Source organism: Coccomyxa subellipsoidea (assembly GCF_000258705.1).
Source record: "Coccomyxa subellipsoidea C-169, whole genome shotgun sequence".
Lineage (NCBI taxonomy): Eukaryota > Viridiplantae > Chlorophyta > Trebouxiophyceae > Coccomyxaceae > Coccomyxa > Coccomyxa subellipsoidea.
The window spans coordinates 951401-973757 of record NW_005178040.1 but is presented as its reverse complement, the minus strand read 5'-3'; the positions used below and the strand labels follow the sequence as shown (position 1 = coordinate 973757).

General features: G+C 54.2%; 4 protein-coding genes across 4 annotated transcripts; 1 reads left to right on the top strand and 3 right to left on the bottom strand.

The window, feature by feature from the left end:
- Positions 1-133: 133 nt before the first annotated feature.
- COCSUDRAFT_60822 (L domain-like protein) lies at positions 134-2726 on the top strand (the record flags this gene model as incomplete). The annotated part of the gene is made up of 6 exons (XM_005650297.1): positions 134-228; positions 354-503; positions 811-961; positions 1210-1350; positions 1702-1899; positions 2361-2726. The coding sequence occupies 6 exons, from the start codon at positions 134-136 to the stop codon at positions 2724-2726; spliced, it is 1101 nt and encodes a 366-aa protein (XP_005650354.1).
- Positions 2727-3501: 775 nt separating this feature from the next.
- On the bottom strand, positions 3502-9390 carry COCSUDRAFT_46386 (hypothetical protein; the record flags this gene model as incomplete). The annotated part of the gene is made up of 10 exons (XM_005650296.1): positions 3502-4062; positions 4308-4461; positions 4847-5010; positions 5444-5581; positions 6327-6461; positions 6753-6929; positions 7253-7417; positions 7838-7985; positions 8270-8450; positions 8670-9390. 10 exons carry the CDS (start codon positions 9388-9390, stop codon positions 3964-3966), a joined length of 2082 nt encoding a protein of 693 aa, XP_005650353.1. The 3' UTR covers positions 3502-3963.
- A 1589-nt stretch (positions 9391-10979) lies between these two features.
- Positions 10980-18985, bottom strand: COCSUDRAFT_60820 (hypothetical protein; the record flags this gene model as incomplete). Its single annotated transcript, XM_005650295.1, has 16 exons — positions 10980-11075; positions 11299-11426; positions 11672-11792; positions 11940-12028; positions 12287-12504; positions 12636-12709; positions 14506-14874; positions 15023-15292; positions 15537-15688; positions 16066-16195; positions 16526-16776; positions 17065-17161; positions 17309-17428; positions 17621-17723; positions 17920-18558; positions 18786-18985. 16 exons carry the CDS (start codon positions 18983-18985, stop codon positions 10980-10982), a joined length of 3057 nt encoding a protein of 1018 aa, XP_005650352.1.
- A 1292-nt stretch (positions 18986-20277) lies between these two features.
- Positions 20278-21522, bottom strand: COCSUDRAFT_64843 (A1pp-domain-containing protein; the record flags this gene model as incomplete). The annotated part of the gene is made up of 5 exons (XM_005650294.1): positions 20278-20663; positions 20782-20881; positions 20986-21087; positions 21257-21362; positions 21478-21522. Coding segments are annotated over 5 exons (482 nt in total), but the record flags the coding sequence as incomplete, so codon positions are not given.
- Positions 21523-22357: the final 835 nt, after the last annotated feature.

Genomic DNA, 22357 nt, shown 5'->3' with positions numbered 1-22357 from the left:
AGTGACCAGAAAGCGCATCAGAGGTCATTCAAGCACCAACAAGTGTGCCTAGTCGACCGCAAGTAGCTGACTGAAGCATGTGTTCCCCACCCAGCCGAGAGCACCGTATGTCAGAGACCTGAGAGTGCACCTCATGGAGGGCTGGGAGTGCTTTGCAAGGGAGACAATGACGTCTGCGCTGACCGCCTGCTGGGCAACTGAGCGCCTGGAACTGTCAGTCACGGGCAGGTACTGCACTCTGCCACAGCAGCCATCCCAGGCTCCAAGTTACCGCATGGCCCAGTGTGTATTCTCTGTCCATGATGGCACATGATGAAGTGCATGTGAGCTGTTCTGAGCGCAGCTGGCTGCAGGCTGAACATGTGGCTGCTGGCCATCTTCAGCCTGACAAACCTGAAGGAGCTGTTCCTGACGGCCAACAACACATGGGTACGGATTCCATCAGCGCTGGGCAACCTGACAGCGCTGGAGGTGCTGCAGATCAAGATGGACATCGACGGCGGGTGAGGGCCTGCAAGCCACGAAATTATCTTGATTTTAGTCAAGTATACAAGCATACATGCAAGTAAAGTGATGTGCCACAGTAATGGTCTTGTTGAGTACTCAACCGTCTGACTTGATAGAGCGTATTGCGGCATGCTCGCCTCTGGAGCCATGCGTGCTGGAGCTCGAGGCTAAATGCTCTCTCATGCTGACTGATAGCCCCTGGAACAATCAACATATATCGCATCACATAACAGGCAAAACTCCTTAGACAGCTGAGCCTCGAGAAGAACACTAACGTCATTGTAAGTGATGGTGTGGGTGCAGGCGCAACATGGCGGAGAAGTTTGTGCCGTTGGAGATGCTGGGCTGCACGGCGCTGCGCCAGCTCAGCTTCCTGGGCTGCCAGGGCCTCGTGGTCTCCCCTGTCATCGGCGAGCTCATGTCGCTGCAGGCATGCACTGCATATGCAGATATAGTACTAAATGTATGAGTAATTATGGTATGATATGTGCACGCCAGTATTAGATATCTATGATCACGATTGTCTGCTAGAAGATGGGGCTGCCGGGTCTTTGCCCTATTCTTCCCAGCCAGGGTGTGGCTGGCTTGAACACCTGAGTCAATGCTGTACTTGCCAGAGGAGTGCCAAAGACATTCTTGAAAGGGCCAATTGGAGTTCAGTGCTTTGTCATTCTCACATCACTGATTCTTATATCGCTGCAGGCGCTCACGGTGCACGGCACCAACATGCGGCCGGGGCGAGACGCGATCCACCCCTGTGCATTCCAGCGCGGCTCCTTTGCGACCGCCTCGCTGACTTTTCTGCAGCTCACCGCCTGCAGTTTCGACGTCATCCCCTTCCAGGTGCGGGGTCCATATGCACTGGTGCCTGCCAAACTGTGCTCTCTACACTAGAGCCGCAGCGCAAAAATGTCTGCACTGATTTGCATGCCATGAATCACCACTGGTGAGAAGTGAAAAAGCTTCTTGAGGTCACCTGACATTAAGAGATGCCGGTCCTTGGGCACCTGCACAGTTGCTGCAGCGTCGTCATGGTGAGATGATCAAATGCTTGCGGGCTGCAGGTTATGTCTCGACACGCTTAGGGAAAACGTGTTGAATGGGCCCGTTGTATCACGTCGTGCTCATATGAGCCTTGCGCTGTCTCAGCTTGCATACTTTGAGTCATCTCTAGCAGACATGTGCTGCGCGCAGATATGCCATCTGCACAGCCTGCAGAGCCTCAATCTGAGCCAGAACAACCTGAGGAAGCTGCCCAAGCTGCTGGCGGCCTACCTGCGCAACCTGTCCTCGCTGGACCTGTCGCGCAACGACTTCCGCCGCATCCCTCCGGTTCTGGCCTCCCTCCACAACCTGCGCCACCTCAGCCTCGCAGAAAACCCCGACCTGGAGGTGTGGCCTCCCCTCCCTGCACTCATTTAAGACACAATTGCAACGATGCATATGTATTTCTGCCATGTCGGTGGACCTACTTATTCCAGAGGTTGTGACCGATGCTGGAATGTCATCCGAAGACATCCATGAATATGCCAAGCATATCTCTACCTGATCGCGTTTGGCTTTTCCGACCCAATCAAGTGAAAGCATCGGTCACAGATTTTCCGTCCACATCCTTCCATGCACACAGGAAGCCTTGATCGGCCAAATGTAACAGCCCATAAGAGTCAATAGGGGAGACTCTTTTGTCATGGTAAACCTTGAATTCCCGAGGGGTGTGCTGTGTGAGCAGCCGTGAGGCTGCATGCCGGCAGAGGAAGGGTACTTTCTTCCGTGAGGGTGAAAGTATATCTAATTGGCAGCGCAAGGGACCACAATTCTCAGTTGCACCATTCCGAATGACCGTCGTGCGGCAGGTGTGCGGGGCGGCGGAACGGGCGCAGCTGGGGTACATCGGGCGGGAGGCGGTGGCGGATGACGGCGTGGCGCTCACCTACGTCGTCTGCTCGCTGCCTGAGCTGGAGTGCCTGGACGTGCGCAAGCGCGTGCGCAGCAACCCCCAGCGCGATCTATCGCCCCCTCAAGACCCCTGGAAGCCGGCCTGCCGCGCCACGCTGGCCGAGGTCGCGCGCGCCGTCCGCGTCCGCTGCCGGTGGTGCGCCATCCAGCGCTTCCTCTACGACGATGCGCCCCCCGGTTTTCCCCCTGGAGCGACCACCGGTCCACCTTGCGGAGCGCCCTCCAGTTCACCCCCTGGGCAACCAGGGTCTGGCCCCTTGTGATGAGGGTCCACCCCCTCTACACAGGGTCCGGCCCCTTGCGATCAGGGTTTGACCCCTCGCAATGAGGGTGGGTTTGCCCCCAGGCCGATGAGGGCCCGTGCTGATGAGGGGTTTATACCCTGGTCTCTGCAAGGGAGATTGAGCCAACCTCATCCGCGTATGTCACCAGCCGCAAGCCTTTGCAGTGAATGACTGTACCGCCTGAGCTTGCAGCGTATACAGAGGGGCCAGTCTCATCTGTATGCTAGGGGCAGGGCTTGTGCAGAACGAATGTGGTGTGTGTCTTGTACCAATAGGCAGCCATTGTTGCGTGTCAAATCTGCATATAATATGTTCCACGCGCCAGCCTAGGCTGTGTGTCCGCTGAGTCAGTATATGCTCTGCCGAATGCGAATATTTAGTATACATTATAGTGTTGTACTGCTGGTGACTGACTTGAGCTTGGTGTCCTCATTGCATGACTATCAGGCATGTCATGTCATATTTTTGAACTTCATGGTGTCCTGTGCCTTGATCGTGTATTTCAGTACTGTGCATTTATCAGAGTTGCTTAGCAAGGAGCTGCATGGCGATTGGAGGTCCCATTTTGTGATGCCCACTGCGAGATCAGGAATGTGCAATATTGCGAGACCAATGGATGCATCCTTATGGCCATCATAAGGAATTCCAGAAACTTTAAACGAGCAAACGTCCTTTCAAATTATTTTGGACAAGGAATCTATGCAGTGGGTTTAGCTGCGGCAATGCCTTCAAAGGGCTTGATGCATCGATTGATATCAGACACTCTAGTCTCTACATGTATGATTTTGAGCGCAAGGCATCCTTAGTGCAGCGCAGTCACAGAGCAATGCACCGCTTCCAAACATGGCTGCTTGTAAATCACAGAACCAAACAACCAAAGGGCTCCGGAAAACCCACCAAAGACTTGCTCAAGAACTTGAAATCTCATGAAGAGTTGAGCACTTCCCTCACAGAATCTCCTACTCGCCTTGGACCACCATAATGACATGCCAGATCTTGTCTAGACAATGTGCATCTCCCCGTTTGAACGTTTCTCGTTTAGGGATCATCTGTTCTAGGAAAGCACTGCTACCCACTCCTAATGGAGTAGAGCTCCTGTACATTCCAGCATTAGTATCACATACAGCTACTGTGAAGCAGCGCTGCTGTCCTGTCTGGCAATCCCTGAGCGCAGGTGAATGCCCACTTCTTGACCATCGAGCATGGCAGCCGCGTCTTAGCTGGACAGATCTGTGTCCACGCTGACGCCTGTGCCCTGCCTGTCCAGTTGCTCCTCCTCCATTTCGTCCCCGTTGACAACTGCCTCAATGATGCCCTGCCCAACAACGGCCCCTCATGAACATGAGCATGCAATAGACACACCCAAGCTGCAATTTAATCACGTTGTCACCACATTGAAGTGCATAGTAAAGTCTGCACGTGCAAGGGGCCCAGACAAGCGTTCAGTGTACTTCTGACGCCAAGGATCAAAATTAGAATAAGAAAGAAAGAAAACATGTAAGTGCTCAAAAACACAGAGGGAACCCAAAAAAATGACAGGAAGAGAGGCGGAGCGCGCACCATGATGTGGGCGGAGTGGGGGTGTGAGCGCGCGAGCATGACGGCGACCTGCCAGTCGGAGAGCACGCGGCCCAGGAAGAAGGTGGAGAGGCGGCAGATGTTGTCGCACTCCTCGTCCGCCGTCCGCCGCACCAGCGCAGCCGCCTCATGCGCCCTGCACATGTGACAAAAGACATCTCGAGCATATCCTGACATGAAAATCCCCGAGTAACATGGTGAGAGTATGCCCAGGCATGCTTGCAAATGTTCTGCGGCACCAGCAACTGGACAGCGCTCTTGGTGACCCCGGCCTCCTACAACAGCACTTACAGCTCCTCCTTGCAGGCAAAACAGACGACCAACTGCGGCAATCGTGGCAAGTTAACTTCAGCAGCCCAGAATCTGAGCAACGCAGACCTGCCACAGGGTGTCGTGCGCTTTCTGTGCTTCTTGATGTAATGCATGTCCCCTTGCACACGGCGGCGACAATAATCGCCAATGTTAGGCAAGGTACTGAAAGGTGGGTTGCAGAGGGCATGGAACAGGAGGCACGCGCGCACCGGAGGCAGGTGTGGGTGGAGGGGTCGGCGGAGGTGTAGAGGGCGGCCTGCAGGAAGGGCAGCGCCTGGGCCCGGTGCTGCGCGAGCGACTGCTGCCGCGCCACAAATTGACCATGTGCATCCCTCATAGCCAGCTCCTGCTCCTCCGTCACCCTCATCGCCCTCTGCGCGCGCACCACAGCCCCACTCTGTCAGATACTTCCTGCGATCTTCATGCCACACTTGTGCTGTTCTGCGTGAGTGCCACCCCACGATCTAACACCATCAGAACCATTGGCAAATTCGCCGCCACTGTCATCCGAATGGCATTCCCTCATACACCAGCCCTGCTCACAAGACTCTCAAGAAGGGCTGTTTTGCCCGATGCCCCTCGATGTGGCTTATGGCTGTTCAAGTCATGCTGTCGATGCGCAAGGTCTTGCCCTGTGTGATCAAGATTTCTGATTGAACTCAAGGCGACAGCGTGCCGTCCTGATGACGAGCTTGCCCAGGGGGCTGGTCAGCTGATGATTACTTAGAGAAAGGTACAGCTCAGGAATCGCAACGGCGTCAACAACGGCTTGATCTGTGAATCATGCAGGCGGGGGTGCGGCTCACCAGGGCGGCGCGGCAGATGCGGCGGTCGGTGTCGGGATCGACCGGGGACCAGTCGTCGGCGTGGCGCAGCTGCTGCAGGGCCGCCTCGCGCGCGTCCGTCGCCGCAAAGCAGCACATCACCGCGCGCACCTCCCTCACCTGCCCCATGAGTCGCTCACTCCTCAGCACGTGCAGCATTGTGACAGACAGAGGAACGTATTACACCTGTTTGTTCTGATACACGTGTTGCTGGACGTACCTACATCCTAGTTGCCTAGGAACTGAAAAACGTGTAATGATATAATATTAATAAAAAATAGTAAAAATTGAAAATTATTATGCTGTCCGGTCTCCATTTTCTCACATGTTGCTTTTGAAGCCCTTCAAGTTGCATGTTGTGCCAAACGAAAGCTTTCACCATGATTCACCAACGCCCATGCTGCAAGGCAATGTCAAATGGCAATGCCGCATGGGCAGCTTGTGATTCTGAGTGATACCTTCATTCGCGGCGGAAAATTCAACATTTTTTGTTGGAGATTTTGCGCACTGAGATGCTGGCTCAAATCAAGCCATCCATTCACGGCCCCTACTGACACGTCCTCTCACTGCTTGAAGCTGCATAGACTGAGTCTGCCCACAAAGCTCCAGAGGCATCTGAAGCTTTCCTACGCTGGTGTCAGCATAACAGGATGGCCGGCGATACCGCACCAGCTGCCGCTGTGCTGCGCCATACAGTGGCAGCTGGTGCGACGCTGGCGGCAAATCTGTTTCACTGGCTTTCCGTTTCGAGTCTTGCAGCCACCATGTGAAATCCGCTGGACTCACTCTACCAGCTTGACGTGCCTTGTACCAAGGCACATGGCGTGATGGCAAAGTGTTCAAGGAAGTCGGTGTTGGTGCTCACCAGGGATTGGACGCGCAGTTCTGCCGGGGTGATGAATGCGCCGTGGGGGTCCTCCAGGGCAGGCTCCGTCTGGGGGCACTCCTCCAGCAGCGCCACCAGCTCCTTCACACACGCCGCGTACAGCGTCAGAAAGCTCTGCGCAACACACCCCACATTCCTTCAGGCCTTGGATTGGATATCACCCTTCTGCACCCATTGCTAGGTGGACAAGCAGAAGCCAAGAGAAGGGACATGATATTGCATTCCCATGCCCTGCGCCGTCGTGTCCGCTGCATGGGCTCATCTTCATTATTCCATGAAGGTGTCCAGCACCACGATTGCCGTAACACATGCCTGCTTGCCACCGCTGCCAATCCTTAGGTATGTCAATCATGAACCTGGGCCATTGCAAGACAAATTTTGGACTGATGCAAAATGGCAGCGCACCTCTCGTGGGAGATTGATGAGGTCTTTGACGGTGACGATGGTGCCTTCCTGGGAGCGCGTGGCCTGCAGCATGTGCGAGTTCAGCCGCAGCGCCTCGCACCGTGACCGGCCGTCCGGGCCCTGCAGCGCCGCCGCGTCCGCCCCCTCAAAATCCTCCAGCTTTATGTACTCTAGCACCTGTCGCGAGCCAGCGCATGATCAATCGCCCGCCCATGCCAGCAAAAGTATGCCAGACCGAGAAAGGACTACCTTAAGCATCCCCTTGCATGTCCTGTGGTGCTGTGCATGTCTTGTGATACGTAAGCCGCACCTTTGAGGTCATGTGAAAGCATTGAAACCCTATGGGTCAAAAAAATTCACATGATGACTCACTGACCAGATAGTTTTAAATCTGCTTGCAGATAGACACCACATCAGGCACTGAGCTATCCATAACATGACACACAGACAGTATGGTCAAGAAGAACCGATGTATCACAAGGGCAAAGGAGGAGCAGCACCTTATCGAGGATGGCGGCGGCGGCATCCGCGTCCCGGCCGGAGCGGACGCGGCCGGCCTCGGCGGTGATGGAATCGAGGCACTGTGCGCGCTCGGTGGGGGACACGCCCGACGCTCGCGCGCGCTCCAGCTGCCCCACCATGTCCACCAGCCGGCTCTCCCGCACCTGCCCAGACAACACACCCCTCCTTTTCAGTTCAAGCCAAGAGAGACTGCAGAGATCAAGACAGAGCAAGAGCGCCAAGGAAGGGAGGCACATCTTTTTGATAGTCTTGCTAAATATCAAGTGATTGTTTGTCTATCTGCAGCCCTCATGGATTCCTATGGGTGGAGAACACATGCAACCAGTGTCCTAGGATTTCCATGGAGACCTTGGCTGCCTCAGCAAAATTGGACAAGTAGCAATGCATAGCCATGGTCAGTTCTTGCACACCATGCTGCTGCACACGCAGAACAGTCTACGTGTAATGAGTTCCACAGACAGGACAATTGCGGTCAGGATATCTGTGTTCCATGAACAGAGCACTACTGGCAGGATGCATATACTCCACACAAAAAAATATGGGGGGGGGCCTGTGTGGCGGACCTGCAGCATGGTCTTCTCGAGCTGCAGGCGGCGCAGTTCTGTGGCGGTGCCCTGGAGGCGCTCGTCGGAGTCGCGCTGCAGGCGCTCCAGGCGGCGCCTGTACTCCTCCACCTCCGCCTGTTTCTCCTCCAACTGGTCCAGCTTCGCCCTGCACCCCACCCGCTCACACGCCTGTCAGGCCCATGTATCATCCCCCACATGTGCATATTGCTCTTGTCATTCTGATGCAGACGCCTTGACAGCATGGACGACCAGGCAGATGCGACCATGTTCAGAGAGTAACAGCCCAACAAGGAGGCAAGCACACAGTCCGCAATAGCCTCTCCATTACCAAACAACAACTTCTCACCAGAGAAAACTACCCCAGCCAGTGAGAGGGGCCCTGCAAGTGGGGAGGTCACAATTCAAGCAGGGGCGAGTGCATGCGCTCACTTCTGCTTCTCGCGGAAGCGCCTCTGGGCCTCGCGGTTCTTGGAGCGCAGGTCGTCCTTCTTGCTGGCCTTCCGCTTCTCCCCAGTGCCGCGCGTGCCCGCTGCCCGTCGCTGCGGCCGGCTCGACGTGCCGCCGGTGGCCGCCATCTCCGCGCCCAGCGTCATCTCCGTCCCCAGACTCCCTGCACAACACAACTTTTTTTGAGCAAAACCTGTGTGTGCGTGCGTGGCGCAACACAAAGTTGCAAATCCATTGTGCACGCCAAGTAGTTTCCCACCACCACCACATCAGCACAGTAGAAAATGTGAGACAGAATGTGATTTCCAAGAATTTCCCAACCCGCCGTGCCACCTGACATGCGGTATGCAAAGCCACGAGCTGCGTGACTGCAGCAGCGCACCTGAGGTCTGAGGGGTCGCGCCGGAGGTAAGCTCGGCTTTCATGAGCGGCTGCGCCGCGGGCGTGACGGCCGCGCCGGAGGCCGCGCGCATGCTGCGCCGCGCGATGCCCTCCGGGAGAAGCCCCGACGATCCTGCGCGCGCGCCCCTTGCCGAGCGCCCTAGCAGGGGGTCTAAGGAGTGGGTCCGCGGCCCGGGCGGCGACCGCGGGTGCTGCTGCGGCTCCTGCAACGCGAAGGCCGAGGAGGGGATGGGGCTGGGCATCTGCGTAAACAGCGGGTACTGCGCTGGCGGCAGGACTCGTCCCGAGGGGCTGCACATCTCGGCCATGGGCGGCTGCAGCGTCTGCGGGGGGTCTGCCAGCGGGCCCCCAATCTCCACCAGCTGCGCGGGGGACTGCATGGGTACTGGATCAGGCAGGTTCCTGATGGAGAGCTCCCGGTCCAGGCCTGCCAGCGGGCTGGCTTGCTGTGGGCTGCGACTGCTTGGCTGGCCCGCCTCCGCCTGCTCTGAAGCTGCAGGTGCAGGATCGCTGCAAGGAGGACTGGATGGCCCTGGTGGTTTGGCTGCTAGGATGTCCAGGACCGAGAGCGCCATCTGCTTGCTGGCCAGGCTGACTTTCTCCCCCAGGCTCTGCTTGGACTGGATGCTGCTGAGGCCGAAGGATGCCTCGCTCAGGGGCAGCGAGCTGAGCGGCAGAGAGCTGTCTGGCTGCCAGTCCATGGCCGGTGTCAGCCTGTCCTGCCAGGAGGGCACCCCCTGCAAGCCCTGGACTTTCCATGCCTCGCCTGGGACGCTCGCAGGATGCTGCGCTGCTGAATTGAACGGCTGTGCAGCTCCAGCAAAGATCGAGGGTGGAATGTTGACTCCGGTCATGAGCGTCTGCTTACGATTGCCCCCTGATTCGATGTGCCTGCTCCAGAGACATAGGGCACAGACGTAAAATAAGAAGGCAAAATGCAGTCACCAGAACTAGTCATGAGTTGTTGGGAAGCGTTTCTGATATCTTGATGCAACCTGATGATGAGGCGAGGTGCTCTAATTCGCCCCTTTCTTGATGCAAACATTCATTTATAAGAAATCCACACGGAGCTTCCAAGCTTGCACATCGCCCTCACCTTGCCGCACCGACGCAGCAATGCCAGGTCAGAGCCTCTTATTTTCGTATCCTTGTTTCCATAAGTCCCAGGTTTTCAAAGGAAGCGTCAAAAAGTCGCAAACGCGTCTGCTGGTACCAATCCTGCAGCTGACAAAGACCCGTTTCGGTTTGCGCCCAGCCAACAAGCCTTTGCGAACAACCCTGTCGGTGACAAGATGGCGTGCGCAATTCAGTGCCGCCTTGACCAATGCATCGAGGCACAGGAACGTCCTGGAAGCCGGGTTGGCAGGTCGATGTTTGGCTGTTGCCTCTACTCAGTATTCCTAAATTGGATTTCTGAAGCTGCATGGAAGCTGCTTCTGTCCCATGCTGGTTTGGGTTTGGGCTTGTGGGCATTTTGCAACGGCTTGGCAGGGCTCATCAGCGCTGATCATAATCATTAGGCTCACCAGCTGGTTCTCATGTTGTGCCAAGCGGCATGCCAGCTTCAAAGAAAATTCCCTCAGTGAGAAAAACTTGTGAGCATATATATCATGATGATCACGATCAACCTGCATGCGCGCTCATCGCATTCTACTGCCACCCTGGCATTGCCGGCCCAGCATTGCCAGGCTGGCTTGCTAGCGTACCAGGATTCAGGCGGGCATTATTTGATCAACCATCACGACCATATTGGTGAACTTTCATGGGATACATATATACCGTAGCTTGTGGAGTGCCGCACTCTTTACAATGCACTTCAGGATTACTGGTTCCATAAAACCTTTGCAGGGCTTACCCAACTCTGCTCCATATAATACTTTGCAACTACTTGCGGTAACCAAAAAGTATCCAGAGGCTGGAGTCCAGTCGTTCACAGGCAACCTATATACCCATCCTCTTCGCTTTCCCTCCCTGTACAGAGCCGCTTCAAGGCGACAGCGTTATTTGCTTTCCAGGCTGTAGCGTCTCCAGAAGGCTTGCTCTGGGGTCAGTGTTTGAAAGCCATTATTTTGACACAGATACGCTGGCTTTATTTCGACATTGAGCCAAAACCCTTGCTGCAAGCAAAGGGACAAACTGTCCCGACCATAATACTAGTGGAGGCTCGCAATGCAGACGGATGCTGGTCCGACATCATTGCATAGAGCAAATCCAAGCGTTGAAACATGTACAAAGCTGACACAGAGCGCTTGGGTATGACTGCACTGTCAGCACGTGCCGCCTTGGGGCTTCACTTGTTGGTGGTCCGCGTTTCCAGGACGGTCTTGGGTTTACTATCCGACTTGCCAGCTGGTTTTGTTACTTCCTGGCTGCAGATTGGGCAGACCTGCACCCAACAAGGCAGTGAAACCGAATGAGAACCTCTCAGTAAGCACCCTTCCTCATTCCATCCAACATTCAGCTGACATGCAGCCATCATGAGTAGCAATGGCATGCACACAACTCAGCACATGTTGATTGTATTCTGCTGCCTGCAACAAAAGAATGAAAGTAGTGTGAGGGAAACATATGCATTCTTGGCAGTGAAGAGAGCAAGCCAACAGGAGCACCTTGTTGATGTGCAGCCACTGGCCAATGCAGTCTGGGTGGTACACATGGGAGCAGGGCAGCAGCCTGACGTTCTCCCCAGCCTCAAATTCCATCCGGCACACCGCACACTGCTCCTCCTCTTCTTTGCCTGGCGCATGTCCCAGACATGTGACATCAGCAGCTGGCAATGCCATGCACTGAAGGCACTTCCTTCCTCGCTCATCCCAATCACGCACAACAATCGGCTCGGCTACAACAATACCATTAATAAAATACCCTGATTTATGCCTCAAGACTCTTGTAGTGCCATACAATGTTGATTGCAAAGTTGCCTTGACAGGTTCGCCAAGATATTCACTGAACAGGAGAATGCAATTTCATGAGCGCGCGTACCGTCAGCCGGGTGCGCGTCTGAGAAGCGGCTGGTGTATTTGGCGTTGGGAAGCGCATCAATGATGTCCTGTGGGACGCCGCGCGAGACCGTGCCCACAGCCTCCCCCAAGGCTTGCAGCTCCTGCACAAGCATGACAGACAGCCCTTTAAGATCCGCAAAGCCAGCAGTTACTCGGTTGTTGCACTGGAAGGTGCTTTCCTAGACAACAGAAGGACCTTGCAGCAGAGCCCAACAGCCCAAATCAAACATGGAAACAGTGGCTCCCACCTCGTAGGTCATGTTGTCAGGGTCCACAGAGTCATCTGTCATGTAGCCATCCTCCTCGTCCTCATTGTACTCCTCCACCAACCCGCCATCTGCACCAAAAAGTCATTATCATCATAAGCCTAGTAAGGCAAGAAATTAGATAATTGCATGGTGTCTCAGATTCACTAGGCTGGCAAGGCCTATGGCAGAGTGTAGGCGTTTCTTTTACTGCTCCTCAAGATAGAGACCATTGTATCCTTAGTGATCGTTGTTCTTTTGCAAGGTAGCTCTATCTCTGGCGCTTCCTCTGCCTTGATGTCTGCATGTCTTTGTGTACAACGAGGCCAGACAGGCAGGAGTGGCCCCACCTGCGCCAGTCAGTTCCAGCAGCCTGCGGTAGTGCTCCCGGTCCTCTGCCAGCTGCAGCCGCCGCGCCAGGGCTGCATCATCTTCTTCCCCCTCACCCCCGCTCTCCTCGCCACTGGCATCCTCCGCCGCTTCCCCGTCGTCCTCCACCCATCCTTCCCCATCCTCGTCGTCATCCTCGTCATCATCTGAGCTCTGGTCTTCTTGCCACCCATTCTCCCTGCAGTAAAGGGGCATTTAGCATTATGTGCATGTAAGGGATTCGTTCCTGTAGCATGCGGCCCTCTGCTCACCTAAAAAACCTTAGTCATATTTGTAAGAGCTGGCAAGTGCTGAGGAGTTGTGGCTCACCCTCCATAGGCATTCAGCAGCATGAACGCCCTCTCTTGGTCCTGCAGCGCCTTAGCAATGGCACGATCGGCATCCTGCAAACGGTATGTGCAGGAGAGGTTCAGACCCAGGAATGGCTAGGTGCAGCACTTGTAGAGCCATAGAGCAGCCACTGGCTTCTGGCAAGGAAACCGCACACTGGATGAGTCACGTATAGGTAGCTTTGCTTCAAGTGGGCAAAAAGGCATGCGGTAAACATACACGTAGGCCAGGACCTGAGCTTTACACGCCCTGCAGAACATCGTTCCTGATCACCCAAAAATAGGCGAATGCCATTATGAGGCAGATTAATAGGTTCAAATATTTAGCCATCTCTTATATGGCGAAGCAAGGTGGGCAACTTGAGAAAATCAGCCTCGGGTACGTGTAGTTCTTTCACCAGAACAAGACAAACAAAGCAGCCAAAGCGCCCGAATAATGTGCATAATGGATAATGTTTCCTGTCTAAAACGAGGGGAGAAGTTTGCAAATACCTCCGCGCTGGTATTTCCTTCAACGTTGTTCTCACAAATGTCCCTAAGAACCATTTCGTCCGGAGCAGCTCCTTCAGGTCCTGTGCCAAGCCCGTCACCAGCCATTGCAGTCGGCTAAACGCCTACAGTTCCGGACGAACCACAAATAATTCCCTATGGTGGTTATTTGTGCCTCGAATTTCTTAGCTTGGTGGTTCTGGCAACCTTGCTCACCTGATTAGGCTGTTGGGTGCAGTTCCATCATGGCGATGGTGGCAAGGTTGGAACCGCTCCATTGCACTCACAGTGTGTCATGATTGCAGCCTGGGGCCTAGATATAGCTCACTGAGGCAGTCCTGCAGGCGCCTGTGCTCTTTGAAGTCATCCGTGCGCACGTGCACGCACTCGGGCACACCAGGCCTAGGTACCCGCATGCGCAGTGATCACTGCCAGCTGTCATGACTGCCAGCTGGCACTTTAATGCAATGGCTGGACTTGCGTGCTCTTTCCCTTTTTCCTCGATGTCAGGGTCTGTTCTGTCCTGGTTACAGTTCTGACGACAAGTTGCATCAAACGTGCACCATGTAGCTGTTTGTCTTCACCATTAGCAGCAGTACAGTTGCCTGTAAAACACCTATATCTTGACTTACTGGTCATCATGCCTTCAGGATGCTGGTCTTTTTTGGCATGTCTGCACCCATGAAGAACACAGCCGAACACTTACAGTCCTCTGAATATAGCATATGGCATACTGCCCCATATGCCAGATATACACAGGATGCTAAATCGTGAATGCCACTGCGGTCAGTACAGCAGTCCTTAAAATATTACCCTGATCAAGGACCATGGCTTCCTTAAGAGACTTTGGTTCACGAATGTACAAAAATGTGTTACATTCTGCGTTTGCTGCTGACCCGCAAACATGGTGACTCAAGACCTTGATGCCTGCCTCCTTAGAACAGGGGCAGCGCACACATTTTGAGGGGCACAAATAAGATGAACAGACCACTGTACCACTTCAATTCCACTGCTAGAAAGCAGCAGAACATCATGCTGGCAGCTGGTGTAACAGTACTGACCAAGACATTGCCACGTCACTTGGGCTGCCGTCTGCATGCGCAGAATTCCAGGCAGCGCTCCTGTGCGCCATCAGTCTGATAATTGCTGACATCATTCTGCTGCCGATTGACTGCATCATTTTGTTGCCTTGCTGGGGCAGCTCTTGAGGCCACCGCTCCAAGACTCTTCTATTGGCCCTCCACCCCACACTTGGCTTATGAGTCACACTGATTCCGATGACTTGCACCTGAACTGCTGGTGATCTATCATCTGAATGCGCGTGCCCAACTTCCCTTCAGCAGCTTCCTTGCAGGCCCTACACCCTCGCCTTCCTCACCCTCATTATCTCCCTCGCCCTCCTCTAAACCCTCCTCTTCCCCTGCATCCAGCGCTTCATCCGCCACCTCAGCGCTGACATCAGCCTCCTGACCCTGCTCCACTTCCTTCTTGGACGAGACTCCAGCAGCTTCCTCCAGCTTCTTGGCCAGGATGACCTGCTCTTCCTTGACAGGTAATGCTTCCTCTCCGGCAACTCCATTTGACATTTCTTGCGCGCTGGCCCGCTGTTCCTCGTTCAACATGTCCTCATCTGGTGCATCATTGTCTTCATCCGTTGCGCTCACATCCGCCACAAGCTCCTTGGGCTGCTGCGCTGCTTGCGCGCCCCTCTGCTGATCCTCCGAGGCGCCCTGTTCCACCAGTGACACATGTCAAGTCACACACGCTCACATGCAGGCATTGATGCTACCCTCCGAACGCACATACATGCACATCAGCTCTGGAGCAAATCTCAACAGCACCAGAGGCGAGTAAAAATTATGGGCATGAGCTGATCACCTGCTTTGAGGCGGGTTCATCCATTGTTTCGTCATCATCGTCCGCATAATACTGATACTCCTCATCTTCAGCCTCGGCGTCTGTGTCTGCACCCTGCAGGGCCAGCATTTCTGAAGCAGCCAGCTGCTGGATGCCAGAGGTGTCCTGCTGCTCTGAGTCCTGTGCAGCGTTTGCCAATGAGGTGGGGTCCAGCGCCTCTGCTGTGCCCAGCCGCTCCCCATGCTCGTTGTACAGAAAGCCATCCTCCCTCTCCTCCAGCGCCAAGGGCAGCTGCACACCAACCGTGTCCTTTAGCTCTTGACAGAGTGTAGATTCAACAAAGAGCGTGCCAGACCCTATGAAATCTTACAGATATTGGTCTTGGCCATCCAATATGCTGCAAGGCTCCACAGGCATACAAGGGGATTTATTTCTTAGTCAGAAACACATCCCTTCGACACATATTACTACAGAGTTCCAAGTGTTATAAAAGACTCTCGGGAGTTGGTACCATGTCATGGATGGGTCTACTCACCGATGTGGCCCTATGCTTGCTTATTACGGCGGCAGCAGAGCCCGTCAGTCCGGCCAAGGCAGCGGCGGCGCCAGCGTTGCCATTGAACTTGATGCTGTTGTCGAGCACCCAATCTGGCACCTGCGGGCCGGCTTCTCGCTCCTTCTTGGCAGCTGCAAACAATCAGACCTCCAACTGTCAGCTCTAAGTTAATGCAGATTGTTCCTCATGTCACAATCTGTGGGAGTCCAGCAGCATAAGTAACTATTAGCTGGCCACCCAGATGCAGAGAGCATGATGCACTCATCAGGTAAAGAGTGATATGCTGAGGTTCGGCCTGACATGCAGCCCTCCCAAAGGACAGTATTGGCACTAGTGTACAAACATCACTGAGGCTAGTGTAGTGCACTGATGCTCAACATGGCCTCAACCAGCAATACCCTTGACATGGGCACCTACGCTCGAGGTGTCTCAAGTCTTTCCAATGTGCCCTGAAGGGTCCCACAAAGATTTCAGAGTAAGCTGATAAAAAGGAGAAGGGATCACTCACCCATGGAAGCCTCCAGGGCAGCCTGGCGGCTGTAGCTTGTGCCGCCGTACATGACATCCATGGCTCGCTGACGGTTGCGCGCGTGCTGCGCATTGTCCTCCCTCTTCTTGCGCTCCTCCTCTTCCCTCGCCTGCACCCCACAGCAGCCCAAGATCAGCGAGCGCATCACTCACAAAAGCTCTACTACGCTAAAATGTGCACCAAGTCGGCCATCAGCAGCCTGAACACCCAAAGGAGACGGGCGCGCATGTCGGTGCCTCATTGGCAGCCAAAGACTAGGATAGCACACTTTCTGCTCAAGCAGCTGGAAATGGCACCTGTAGTCACTGCATCTCTCGCACGTGGCGGCCTGCATGGCCCGCACATGTTCCAATACCAACACCATGTTTATAAGAGGTATTTAACAGGTATTTAAAGGTGTGTCACAGGTACTTAATAATGGGACTGGCATGGCGCGCACCCTCTGCTCGCAGACGGACTTGTCGCCGTCCTTGGCGAGGCGGTAGAAAAGGCCGTCGCAGAGCTTGTCGCAGGTGTACATCCCGTCGCACGCCGTCGGATTGATCTCCACCTGCCGCCCTGCCAGCAGCCGCCGGATGATCTTCTGCTCCGCATCCATCTTGTGCATGAACCAGTTCTCCTTGTTCCAGTTGAAGCCAAAGATGCGCAGCTTCTGGTCCGGCCGCAGGCATGCCACCGTCGTCAGCACGCCTGTATGCGCAAAACCAACATGTTGAAACACACCAGCAATGCTGCAGTATGCCTGTGAGGAAAATGTTTGTTTCCAGAGGCAAGCACTCAGACAGCCATTCGCACAGAAGAAGGTCATAGCAGTTTTGCATCACAATGGCCGCCTGAAGAGTTGATAACCCATTGATGCATGCAAAATAACCCCTCCAGGGGGCAAAACAAGCCTAAGACTGCAAGAATGATGAGCATGTCTGCATCAGGGAGATGCAGGGAGACAGCGAAGATGTAAACACGACAAGGGAGGCGCACCAAGGAGACCAGAAGAGGGCATGGCTCCCGCCCTGGCCAGGCTGGTGCTGTCAGACAGCACTCGGTTGTACAGATCCCAGTACCCAGTGATGTTGATCTGCGCCATCAACCAATCGTCAGTTCAAACTTTGCCGCTCTGACAGATTATCAATTCAATCATACTGCATGCACAGCGCACGGTGGCAGTTTATGCTGGTGAAATTTAACGAGCAGGTGGTGCAAGAGGAACAGCTGCTGGGCCAACCTGCATGGCCTTCTCCACAGGCACAAAGGGGTACCAGGTGAGCAGCTCCTCTACAGCGTATGCCATGAAGCGAGTGGGATGGCCGCCCAGAAACACCACACCAGATGCCTGCCGCACCACCTGCACAAGATGCAGTCTAAGCTGGGGAAATGCTGCTGAGATGAAGTAAGGCTACTTCACTTCATGAGCACTGAAAGATGCATGCACGCTGCTCTGAGACAGTGATGATTGGCTTTCTTTCATGTGCAAGGAGATCCCAGTACTGAGACTCAGTGTACACAGGTTTGAGAGAGCATGTGAACAGAGCCGCACCTCCTCGGCTTCAGTGTAGCGCAGCTGTTTGAAGCCCCAGTAATTGGCAGGTCCCATGCCATTGTAGCGCACCAGCCAGATGTCTATTCGCTCCCCAGGTATCCTGCAACACCAATCACACTTTTCACCACTCATCAAAACAGACACACGGCGTAATGCAATGCAATATATGCAGATCATGTGCTGGTGCATAGAGACAAAAAGGTTGATGTACCTAGCTCTGTGAACACAGCACTTGTCATTGAAGTCAGCCCACAGGTGACTTGCTCAAGGTAAAGCCTTGCAGGTGTCCTGCGCACCTATTATTGAGGGCGTTGAAGCGCACGACCCTGCCGGCCCGGCTGATCTCCTCGCGCTGCTCGTCGGTGAGGGGCCCGTTGCCCACGAGCGCCACGTCATCCGTGGAGTTCACAATGCTGCACAGCTGGTCCGCCGACCCCCAGGGGTACTCAGCCACCTGTGGCCCAAACGTTTGCGCATCCCACAGTGGCGCTGGGTTCCTCCGGCCGTGCATGAGCCACCCGTATGTCCACGCCGCAGGCCCCGGGGAGAGAACGTATCTGAGGACGGGGTCCTTGGCTAAAAAATCCTCCATGGCCTTGAGAGCCCTCCGTGCCCATTTGGGCAGCCGGTCGCGGTTCCGCTCGCGCATTTCCTGGTAGCTGTGCTTGTGCAGCACCGCAGAGCTGCCGCCGTCCAGGAAGGAGAAGCGGCCGTTGCTGCTGCTGCCCTGGCTGCTGGCTGAGGGGAAGTTGTTGCTGCTGCTGCTGCTGCTGCCGCCGCCTAATCGGGCGGCATTGAACCTGCCCGGGGGCGGCATGGTGTCGAGAGCGCTCTGCTCTGCCTCTGACATGCGCAGCCGCACCCCCATCACTGCCAGACCGGTGACCGCCGGCAGCAGCAGAAGCATGAGCAGGCATGCATGCCGCTCCTTGCCCCTGTGGCGTCACACAGAACTTTGAGACTTATCATGATTTAAAAAACAAAAAATTAAAACCAGAATGGCATGTTCTTTGCAAGATGAGAGACAGAAGGCAGCTGGATTGCCAGGATGAGTGAACTCTGCAGTCACAAATGAATGCTGGTTGCAGCTAGTGCAGGATCAAGCAAGAGATAAAGAGCTTGTCGTACATGAGATTCACAGGAGCAGGAAAGTGGTTGGTACCTTGTGCCAGGCTTGGTGGGATTCTGGCTGGGTGTGCTGCCAAACAGCACATTGCCGGCCAGTAGGGGCTGTGTGCGGTCCGTCCTGGGGCTACAGAGCTCCTGCCGGCTGTCTGGAGAGCAAACGGAGGCTCCAGCGCAAGGACTCGAGGATCTGGAGCTGCTGCGGAAGGTCAGGCCTGGCACTGGCGAGCCAGACATGCCTGCCTCCAGGTCTGATGAGCCTCCAGACTTCTTGCCTGGACTTGTGGGAGCTGAAGCTGCGGCCTGCTGCCTGCTTGGAGATGCTGCTGGGGTATTTGTTCGTCGGAAATATTGCATCATGTGGCCTAGAGCATGCACGGGCTGTCTGAATGTACGCTGCAGCCAGAATGCCTGTTCAAGCCTGGATGGAGCCAGGCACCCTTTCTCGGTAGCGTGATTTCATTGCTCGAGCTCACTTTTCCCTCAAATATGACACCTCTGCGCGCCACTGACACCCCTCTGCGATTGGAAAGGAAAACGCCTTCCTCAGACTATTGACTCCGAGGAACACAAGGTTATGGCTTGGGAATCGTCGCGTCAATCTTGCGATGCTCAGACTCACGTCCACAATATTTCCGTTAAACAAAAGTTCAAAGCTTGAGCAAGTGGGAGTGCGCGTGCTGCGTAATAATTGTTTCAACGACGCTGTTCGATGGTACCTAGATTTGTGCACGTTAAAATACCCACCATTTCTTGCGCGATATTCTGAGTTGACTGGCGTTTCTTATATGATCAGACCATTCGGGCGCTCCCATGCATGGAAGCAACCTCAGAGATCACCGATCGACTTGTGTTGTCGCTGCCTTGGGTGGTGTCAGTACCGAGTTAGTCACCTGCCACCTCGTTCACTCACTTCGTGTAGCAAGACATCGACGATCTCCATTACAGATATATCTGGCAACACTTCACGCAAAGAGCGTTTAAATCGCGTCTGTAAACCTCGTGCTCTCCGCCCACCTGTACTGATCGCGTACATGGCTGGCCTTCTCTAGATACATTACGGACCCTTCATGGAAGCCGACCGGAAGCCACATGCCCTTGCCCTGCTGGCACCATGTGATGGACACAGACCTGTGACTGTATTCCTCTTTATCTTAGAGCATACGGATGAGCGTAGGAATGGACTGGCAGGTGAGGCTGACAGCAGCCAATTGCAAACATTCCATTGGCCAATTTGGAGCGCTTGGGCTAGCTGCAAATGCCATTCGGGCAGTGCCTTCGTCCGCTTCAACTTGAAGCTGGCCGCAGGCGCACTCGTTGAAGTGACTTGCACTGCAATGTTCACTTAGTGGATTGAACCTGGACTGCATGCATGTGCACTTTTTATGACTGCCAGTCAGTGATGATCAGTGACCACGTAAGAAACTTGGACCAAGCCATATGACCAGGTCTCCTGATTTGCACTCCAGCAGACTTGCTAACACTATACAGAATGTACATACATACGGGCAGTGTCGGTTCATCGAGACAGCCCTTAACGGTGATTACATCTTTCCAGCCGTCTGTTGTTACAAAATTCAGCGCTTGATTGCAACAATTGTACATTTTCTGGCGCTGGACCGTCCTGAGGTGACCTCCAGGACTGGAGCTCTCACTTACAGCTCTCACTTTATGACCCACCAGATGCCCAATTTGACACAAGACATTTCATGCAAAGGAGGTTTCCCCGGCGATCTGACACAGTGCCACGGTTGCTTGGGCAATGACAGCCATGCTTTCGGCAACTTCATGCAGAGGCTGATGTGAACGACCTTGCCGCTGCCTCCTTCCAGACATTGTATGTCCCGCTGCTGAACAAGACAAAATGCACCTCTTGCACAGATCCTGCTGCCTCCTTGCAAGCTTCCAGAGCCACCTGCCACGCACAACACAGTCCTACAATTGTAAACTGCCAAGACAGACTCTTCTTAAGGTAAGAAGCACATGCTATTGAGGAGTAGATGGCAGAAATGCTTAAGGAAGGTGTTCCTCACCTTGGCAGCTGCCTCCAAAGGGTAGCCATAGACACCGCAGCTGATGGCTGGAAAGGCAATTGTCTTGATGTCATGCTCCTGAGCTAGCCTCAAGGAGTTCCTGCGACAGCCATTTCCCCACCTAAGAATCACATTCTGCGGTAAAGAAGAGGCAGCTAGAATGATTGCATGGTGCATGAACGTTGCGCGCATGTGGAAGCTGACCTGTGAGCATTGGTAAGGAGTCTTGCTGCTTCTTCCGTCGTGTGCCTGCTGTATATGGGCCCCACCGTGTGTATGACATTTTTAGCAGGAAGTTTGAAACCCCTGCAAAGCACCCATTATATCTTGAAGAAAGTTGCTCACAGCTGACAGCTCCCATGTATTCCAAAGTGGCACAAGCAACAGCAGCGGGCAATCTTATTGGTATGAGCCTCAATGCATCTGGCTATCATCCCCGGCAATGCCGAATATGCAAGTTGAAGTGGGCACCCACGGTGTGATATGTGCTTCACCAGTTGGACACCGCACAGATCTCCCCTGCACGATCGGCAGACGCCTGCATGCCTCCAGAAGTTCAGGTCCAGCTGCCGCATGGATGGCTGCGAGTACAAGATCAACCCTTTGGCTGGGCTGCATGCGACATGCGTGATTCTGGTCAACTGCACGACTTTGTTAACACTGCAAAACGGATTCTGCGTGAACAAAAAGCCTCACCTCCATCCACACCACCTCCACCAAGGAGCTCTGGGGCAGCTGCATAGTCAGTCCAAGGAAGATAAGCATCCACCAAGCAGTCAGTGTAGAATGGAGCGTACAGCTGCTACGTTGCACCCCGGCAACAACCTAGTCGCGTTCCAGAATGCAAGAATTGAAAGGGGCACCAGGATCTGATAAAGGTGATTAGGAGTGTGGTCTGAGTGTACCGGCATTGACGATGGCATCCCCTGAAAACCGAGTTAGATCGCCTTGACTCAGAATGAGTCGACTCTTGGACGTCAATTCAAATTGTTCTTGTGGTGATTGCAATCTCGACATGATGTGCAGGCGTCTGGACTTACTTAATTTTGGGCTAGACGGAAAAGTGGCAAAAAGAAAACCCTTTTTCAAAGGATGGAGAAGTGACAATCGATGCTGCATCTCAATCTATCAAGCTTTGTAGACACATTGTGTCGTGACCCCTGCCAGATCGGCCAAGTACTTGTGACATATTCACAGATGCACTCAAACCCTTTGCTAAAGCATTCCCCTTGCAATTTGGGGGATATGCTGATGTGGACACATCTCTTCCTGCAAGAAATCCATGGCACGGTGTTATTTATAAATAGAGCTCTTCTTGTGCTGCAGCCAAGAAACATGTCCTGCAGCCCAGATGGAATGCGTAGCTCCATCTGTGCCCCATGCAAAATATCATCCTAAATAAGAAAATAGCAATCTTTGGGCAAATTCCATGGAACTTCTACATCTTGAAGACTCAATGCAACTCAACCGGAACTGCGTACACTGTACACAACCATTCCCAGCTTTGAAACTAGCGCGTGCAATTGACCGGCTCGAATCAGCCTCGCACGGGTGCCAGAGGCGGAGGGGAGAACGC